The sequence below is a fragment of the Arachis duranensis genome, chromosome 2, assembly GCF_000817695.3.
Source record: "Arachis duranensis cultivar V14167 chromosome 2, aradu.V14167.gnm2.J7QH, whole genome shotgun sequence".
Classification (NCBI taxonomy): Eukaryota; Viridiplantae; Streptophyta; class Magnoliopsida; order Fabales; family Fabaceae; genus Arachis; species Arachis duranensis.
In genome coordinates, this window is record NC_029773.3 from 3,825,590 (window position 1) to 3,834,608 (window position 9,019).

Here is a 9,019-nt window from a genome sequence, read left to right on the forward strand (position 1 = left end):
TCCTCCTTTGTTTGTCGTCAAGCACTTTATTTTCTTTCCAATTTTGAGCTCTATTTGTGCTTTAAACTTCTTGAATACTAGAAACATATCAAACTTCTTCTTGATGGAGAATACCCACACTCTTCATGAGTAATCATCTAGGAAGACAAAATATTTTGCTCCTCCTAGTGATAATTCTGGTGATTCCCACACATCAGAATGAATCAAGTCTAGTATGTGCTTGCTTCTAGCGATTGATCTTTCAAACTTCAATCTATGATGTTTGCTTATCACACAGTGCTCACAGAAAGGTAGATTCACCGTTTTAAGCCCTAGAAGGAGATTATGCTCTGCAAGAACATGTAGACCATGTTCTGACATATGGCCTATTTTGGGATACCATAGCATCGTTGTGTCTTCTTGGTTTACAGATGCAACTGATGCTTCTTCATCTCGAATTGTATCTCCAAAAAGTAAGTAGAGATTGGTTGTTATCCGTTTTGTCTTCATGATCACACGAGCACCATTAGTCACATTCAACGATCCACTTTTAATATTAATCTTGTACCCTTAAGAATTCAACAGCCCAATGGATAACAATTTTTTTCTCAGGCCATTCACATGTCTTACACTTTGAACTGTATCGATAGAACTATCAAACATCTTAATTTTGATGATACCGATTCCTGCAATTTCTAAAGCATGATAATCTCCCATGAGTACAGATTCTTTTGAAATAGGTTCATAAGTGCTAAACCACTTATGATGTGGAGTCATGTGATATATTGTTGCATAATCCAATAGCCAAATATCAGCTAGTGGTTTATTGTCTTCATGACCAATAGCAGCTTCGATGCACAAGACATCTCCATCATCAGAGGTGTTTGCAACACAACCATGTGAGGTAGTTGCATTAGTAATTTTCTTTGTGCTCTTTTTGTTGAACCAACAATCTTTCTTCAAGTGCCCTTTCTTGCCACAATTGTAACAAGTAAGGTTCTTCTTTCGAGACCTTGATCTACCACGACTTTGACTTCTACTAGAGCCACTCACTGTTGATCTGCCTCTCATCACTGACAAAACTTCTGCTTGCTTAGAATTTTCCGTTCGATCATCTTTATTTTGCACCTGCTTTCTTCTTTAAGAATAGTGGCAGCAACATCATCAAGTCGAAGTTGATCAACAATATTGTTATTTGTGATGATTGTTATTTGTGATGATGATAAGTTGATCATACGAGTCTGGTAAATTTTGTAGAAGAAGTTCAGCACGTTCATTTTTTACAATTTGACACTCTATGACTGTCAGTTGTGAAAATACAGTATTAAGATTATTGATGTGATCGGTCTCCGATGTAGATTCACTCATTTGGAGAGTATAGAGTCTCCTTTTCATGAATATCCTATTATGAAGTAACTTTGTCTCGTACAACTTAGTGGTGTCTCCCAAATCTCCTTTGCTGTTTGTATCTCTAAGATGCTTGATAATACAGAATCTGCTATAGCCAAGTATAAATTGGCAATGGCGTTTCCCTCCATCTCTTTTCACTTGTCATCAGGAGTGCCGGTAGGCTTGCCATCTATAATTCTCCTTTCTCAAAATTGCCTTGATCTTCAGGTTCCAAAGAAAAAAGTTATTCCCATTGAATTTTTCGATCTTAAATTTTGTCAGCATGATTCTGACACCAACTTGCCCTTTTGCAGCAGAAGACTAAGAACCTAAATCTTTGATACCATTGTCAGGTACCAGAGTTAATATGGACAAAATAACACAAGTATAATTTGTGGATGAGAAATATATGGAATTGAACAAGAATATCGATAATAGTGGAAATAATATGCATGACAAAGTGATAAAATTACAATCTCTTACAATACATAGAGAAGTCTATAATACTCTCTTACGCATTATAAAAATTCTTACAAAGGGATTACACATATGAGAGACCTTACTTCTTTTCTCTCTAAATTTCACTCACTAATTCTATGTAAAAACATGGCATATATTAGCAAATGCCTTAACCCCCTATATATAGTATTTTGTGGAGGTGCATTTGGTTTAAAAGTTGATCAAGTTATGCACAAATTACACAAGTGTGTGTACTAGAATCTTCTTTCATATTCATCTTTATCAAATTGTATGACAAGTTGATAAATATCAACTTATGTAATAACTCATTCTTTGACTAAGTCAAAGATTATAACTAAGCTAATTTATCTTCAAGTTACAAATTTTGACTAGAACTAACTTGATAAGAACCATTTGTATTATACTTGATTCAAGACTAAGCTTAAGTTCTATAATATTCTTTAATTTTTTTATAAATTTCATCTTGCTCCACTTGTATCACTTGTAACCTGTAACCATTTCTGTTGACTTTAAACTAAAAGAAGAATTTTGCTTCTTTTTACATATGTTACTAATTTGTTGAAAGACTATGGCCTTGGTGATGCCAAACCTGCAAGTACACCTATGGAATACACATCCAAACTATCCAAGATAGTGGCTCTTCCTTACATTAATGTCTTAGGTTATGGTCAATTAGTGGATAGATTAGTATATCAGACAACAGATATACTCATCAAGTAGTGTGACCAAATTGATTATACCAAATCGAATTTAATAACTCAAAGAATAGACCACTTATATTTTATTAGGAGATTTTTTACGTTATAGTATACAATGTTGTTTTTTTTCCTTTGTGTGGTTGACCTTTCTTTTCCATCTTATACTTTTTTGCTAGGTTGTTTTCACTAATTCTCTAATGGCTGAAGTTGTTTCTGGTGCGGCATCAACACTCTTGGCCAATTTAGCAACAAAATCTTTTCAAGAGATTGCTCTGGTATGTGGTCTTAAAGATGATGTAAAAAAGTTTGAAAGTTCTTTGAGAACCATCAAAGCATATCTCATAGATGCTGAGAACAAGGAAGCAAAAAATCACAGTATAGATGAGTGGTTGAAGCAACTCAGAGAGGCATTGGATGATGCTGGTGACATATTAGATGAAATAGAGTATGAAGCAAAACGTAATGAAGTGGTCAAAATGTATGGAACCATTTGCACAAAGGTTCGCCGATTCTTCTCATATACAAGTAATCCACTTGCATTTCGCATCAGGATGGCCCATAAAATCAAAGATATGAAACAGAAGATGGATGAAAAAATAAGAGAAGGGAGAGACTTGGGTATAGTTGAACAATATGTCAACACTCCAACTCTTGAACACAATTTAGCATGGCGAGAAACTGCTTCTTCATTGTCTTTCCGTGTGTGTGGTAGACTTGAAGAGAAAAAGGAGATTATAAAGTCATTGATGACACAAAAATTAGAAGCTAATAGTATTGATGTGATCTCAATTTTTGGGATTGGAGGTTTGGGAAAGACTACACTTGCACAAATGGTTTACAATGATACCCGAGTGAATGAGCATTTTGATCCCTTAATGTGGGTGTGTGTATCTGATGATTTTGATGTGAAGAAGCTAATAAAAAAAATTATTCATGCGGCCTCAAAGAGAGAGAATGTGGTGGATGCAAATTCTAGTTTGGAATATATGATATCTCTTCTCAATCAAAATTTACGTGGTAAGAGATTCTTACTCGTCTTAGACGATGTTTGGAATGAAAACCACAGCAAATGGGATGAATTGAGAAGTCACTTGTTAGAAGTTGGTGGTGACAAAGGCAGCAAAATTATAGTAACCACTCGTAGCAGAAAAGTTGCTGACATTGTGGGGAGTAATCTTGTAATGAAATTAGAAGGACTTCCTGAGAATGAATGTTGGAGGCTCTTTACAAAATGTGCATTCCAAGAAGAGAAGGAAGAAGAGAAGTACCCAAGGCTAAAGCAAATTGGGGAGCAAATTGTTAAAAAATGCAAAGGAGTACCCCTGGCTATAATAACTTTGGGTTGCTTGCTTAGATCAAAATCCCATGATGAAAACGAATGGAGAAAAATAAGGGATAGTGAGGTGTGGAATCTCGATCAAGAAGAAACTGATATTTTGCCATCACTCAAATTGAGTTACAACAACTTGCCATCAGAAGTAAAGCAATGTTTTTCATACTGCTCTTCTTTCCCAAAGGATTATAAATATGATGGTACTGAGTTGATTATGTTCTGGATGGCTCATGGACTCCTCCAACCTTCACGCGAAGAAGAAGATGCAGAAGATATTGGGGAGTTGTATATTAAGAAGCTTGTTTCAGCATCTTTACTTCAAATTGAAGCAGATTCTTACCCCTACTTTGATTTCAAAAATTTAATGTCATTTAGAATACTCAAAATGCATGATCTTGTACATGATGTTGCACAATTAACAATGAAAGAGTCGAGCAAGACAAGAACCATTGTGCAAGAGGGACAACAAGTAGAATGGACCTCTAACAAGTTCAACTATCTGAAGGTGTTGCACCTAACAAAAGGTGTGGAGTTGAGTTTGTTGCCTGATGATTGCTTTGCCACAATGAAAAAGCACTTGAGATTTCTCTGTTTTCTGGATTGTCTTAGTTTGAAAAAGTTTCCTGATTCCATTTGCAAGCTGCAAGATTTGCAGAGTTTGTGGGTTGATGAGTTTCCCAAAAACATGAAAAATCTCGTCCATCTTCAATTTTTGTTTTTTTTGGGAATCAAAATTACAAATTTGTCCTCAATGAACATAGGTCGCTTCCAACAACTCAAATCCTTGTATCTTTACTGTCCAAATTTAGTGTCCGTACCAAGTGCTGTTGGTCGCATGACTACTTTAAAGAAGCTGGTCTTTCTTTGGTGTGATGAGCTGGTGAATTTTGAGGATGAAGAGGAAGAAGAAAAGCAATATATGGTAGTAAATAATTTAAACCTTCAATTATTCTATATCACTGGATCACGAAAGTTGGATGCTTTACCAAACTGGCTTGAAAGAGCTACTAAATTTCAATATTTGAGAATACACACAACAGGGATAAAATCATTGCCCACAAGGATGCCCATGACCTCTCTTGAACAACTTTATATCCATGACTGTCAAAAATTGTCATCTCTTCCCAACATGGATCAAATTCATAATCTTCAGTATTTGGAAATATTTGGTTGTCCCACATTAAGGGCAAGGTACAATAAGCAGACAGGTCCAGATTGGCCCAAAATTGCTCATATCCCACACTGCAAGGTTAGTTCAAATAATCTATTTCATAATATTACAAATCTTACCACACTGGTTTTATTATTATTATTATTATTATTATTATTTCAATTTATCCATGAATAATTAATTATTGTTAGATTTTTAATTAACCAGTTAGAGTTATATATCTTACTCTGCCTATAATTAATTCTAAAACTTTTTAAATTGACAATCTAATTTTCTTTCTAAATAATTGTGTGTAATTTATATATAAAAGGCATCGTAGAGTGAACTAATGAGTCCTTATAATATGGAATACTTCCAAATTTTGAAAATGCAATATAATATATAAATTATATATAAATTTATACTTTCAGCTTTGAGTCACACCCTAGACATGTTTCATTTTAATTTTAAAAAAAAATAATGATATTAAGATATTAAAATCAATCTTATTTTGTTTTATTTTTTACTATACATTCGCTTTAGTTTGATTTTATTAAATGAAAAAAAAATCCCTTCTGTTAGTCTGTTGGAATTTCTTTTTAATAATCTTTCCAAATAAACATGAAATCCATTAACATTATTATGCCTGCAGCACATGTCTTGATTTTTAGTTATGAATCTTAATATTACCGCTAATGGTAACTCTTTCAATTAGTACGTATATATGAATTATTGTTTTGAAAAGCACAATAAGCTAATTATTATGTGAAATACCAAGAATGAATAACTCTTAACCATTTGAATATTGCCTACACATTATTTAAAATGAGCACCAAATTTTTTTATTATTGTGATTATAGGATCTTTGTTTTTGGATAGTGAAATATTTTTTTATTGTCAATTGACAGAAAATGGAAATTTAGAATATTATAAAACAATTTAATTGTATTTAGTATATATATATGCATGCATGGTTGAATTAAAGCTCAAGTTACTTTCATAAGCACTAGTCTACTGGCCTTGAATTATTGCAGATTTATTAATGATGAAGTTGATGAGGATGAAGATTGAATAAAAGATATGAAAAAAATATATGATAACAATAGCATTATCTTTGTGTAATGGTTGTGTTCTAATAATTGCTTTGTTTGGCTACTCAGTTCATGTCTTTAGCTACAACAACTACTTTATAAATGCTTTAATTTGTGTGCTTCGATTGCTTTCATATGTCCCGTTTTCTTTTAAAACTGAACAAATATGTACGTATAAGTATAAGTGTTGAGTTTGAACTTTGATGTTAACTTTAAATAATTATTCTAAATTTCTCTATAAGCTTATTCAAATTTTAATTAAAAATTTCTCCTTGTAAAAAACTTATAGAGTTATATTCAACTTCTTTATTATGTTCATCTTTACAAATAAAAAAGATAGGCAATTTATATTAAAATATTTTAGGCTTAAAATATGCTTTTAAATTTTATAAATTACATGTTATATGTGATTTCATTTTTCATAACAAAAATGCCATTTTATTTTATTTCTTTGGGTAGTATGCAAGGTGGATGAACAGCGCTTTATTAATGCTTCTTTGATGAGAAAGACAAGATACATATTAGCATTTACAATATTGATCTATTTATGATTAATAGCATGCATGGAGTTTAATTTCTAACATGGTTCACCACCATTGCATATTACTCAGCTCTCATGAAAATTAAACTATCTCAAATTTAGGGGCAGTTTAATTGGTATTTTTATTTTTTATTTTTATTTTTAGTAATTTTAAAATTTTAAAACAAAAAATAAAAATATAAAGTAAAAATGGAAAACGTAATTTTATTATTTTTTTTATAAAATTCTAAATATAAAACAGAAAATAAAAACATATAATACAAAGACGTTTGAATACAAAGTTAACTGAACTCAAATATAAATTATGCTAAAATTTATTATATATAGATAAATCGATTATTACAATCTAAACCAAAAATAATTACAATCTAACTTGTTAAATACCATTATGATAAAACCTAAATATAATCCTAACTAAACGTAATTGCACTAATACTTGTCACCCACTAATTGTGTTCTGAGAATAGCTTCATTCACTTCCGCCATTAACGGAAACATGTGCCCTGAACCTGGCAATTCATGATACTGAATCCATGGAATGTTTTTACCAATATAGCCGTATAGCGTTGTAGCATAGTAGGGACGAGTTTATCTTCCTCCCCTTGCCATAGATGAACTTGTCCTTCATTATTTGGAAAAGGATTTTCAATTTCAAAGGGATTAAAATCCCAATCTCCAAATCCAACGATCATGTCTCGGCAAACAGATTCGGATTCACCTTGTTGTAACTCTTGTGACTGCAACAAGAAAAATATATTTTTTAATAATATTTATGGGTTTAATATTTCTCAAAACACATTTTTAAGATTTTAATTTTGATATGTGATATATTTCATGTTTTAATATTAAAACATTTTGTTTTAGATATTAAATATATTTTTTTTAAATTCGCTAGGTAAATTTATTAGTTCATATCCTACCTGTGAGGGATATACTTGAGAAGGCCCCAAACACTTTGACCTCCCATGGAGTATCCAATGGCATAAAATTTGGGTCCGAGTTGCAGCTTATCAGCAAGCTCTTCAACATCAAAAGCCAAGCTTTTCGGAGTTAGGTTAGGATCCGGATCACTGTCACCGTACCCAGGTCTATCAAAAGACACTATGTATGCTCCTAGTTCCTCAAGAACACCCTAAGTAATTATCATTAATACAAAACTAAAGATTTAATAAAAATATTAAAAAATTATTAAAATTGATTGATTTTGACTTTCGGTTAATTATTAATATTTAAAAATATATGTTTTTGAATTATTAAACTAAGAGAATTAAAATAAAAAAATAAAATTTATAATTAATTAATAGTTAAAAATAATAAATTTTGATCGTCTTTATTATTTTAAAAAAAAATAGTGAATATGAAAGGAAGAAATACCAGACAAAGGATATCTGCAACGGCAGATTTTTTTGAAATACCAAATTTTTTGGAGAATGGATCCTCTCATTTGTTAATAAAAATTGACAATGTAAAGTGTGATTTTTAATCTTTTATTGTTCTTTCTTTTATATTTATTTTTGGTCCCACTTATAAAATTAATGGTGAGAGATCACACTTTACTCCCTCAAATGTCTGCCATCTCTCAGCTTTATTTTTGCTGACGTAATCATTGGAAGTTTTGGAGGAGCTGCCCGAACTGCCCGGTATACCATCGCTCCTGCTATCAATGGAACCAACAAAAGTGCATTTGTTTTTAATGTTATTGTTTTGGGAATAAAAAAAGGAACCATCATCAATAACTGAATAATGAATATTATTGTGATGAGTTCAACTGAACTCCTAGTGGGTGCTTTTAAATACGCAGAAAGATTTCTACGTTTGTAACGACCTGAGATTCCTTAGAAAGTAGTTATTCGTTTTGCTCAGTTAGAACCAATGAGGATTTGACACGTCATCAAATCCAACTTGTACAGCAAGATGTCAGAACTTGAGCCTTGGGGAACAAGGCAGAAACTAACCCTATTTTCTCTCTTATGCGTATGGTTAATTAACACTCCAACTTAAAACTAGTTCAATTTTAGGTAAATCAATTAATATATGTATAAGATTTTAGAGGATTTTAAAAACCAACGAAATTTAAACGCTTTAATTTTAAATATTAATTTCGGAAGCATTGTGACAATTTAACAAATCTGGGAAGTATAGGTATATATGGCCATAGCTTTTGTCTTATAGTAGATATTGATTACTATACTAATTTATGTATATATATATTTTGTATGTGATACTAATAAATAATAATAGTAATAACTGGTAATCTTACTTTAATATTTGACGCACCAAAATTCTTCAATCTATTATTCTTTCGGTTATATACTTATATTTTCAAAAAAAAAAAAGAACATCAAAATTTTGTTTTGT

General features: G+C 31.5%; 1 protein-coding gene across 1 annotated transcript; it reads left to right on the forward strand.

Annotated features, from left to right (window-relative positions):
• The first annotated feature begins 2,743 nt into the window (after nt 1-2,743).
• On the forward strand, nt 2,744-4,752 carry LOC127739716 (putative disease resistance protein RGA3). The gene is made up of 2 exons (XM_052257699.1): nt 2,744-4,539; nt 4,641-4,752. Exons 1-2 carry the CDS (start codon nt 2,744-2,746, stop codon nt 4,750-4,752), a joined length of 1,908 nt encoding a protein of 635 aa, XP_052113659.1.
• Nucleotides 4,753-9,019: the final 4,267 nt, after the last annotated feature.

Bases quoted from the DNA above. Each gene is read 5' to 3' on its own strand.
- LOC127739716 (XM_052257699.1), top strand. From the start codon at position 2,744: ATGGCTGAAGTTGTTTCTGGTGCGGCATCAACACTCTTGGCCAATTTA. The intron at 4,540-4,640 runs GTGGGTTGATGA...CAATGAACATAG, and splicing joins CTGCAAGATTTGCAGAGTTT to GTCGCTTCCAACAACTCAAA.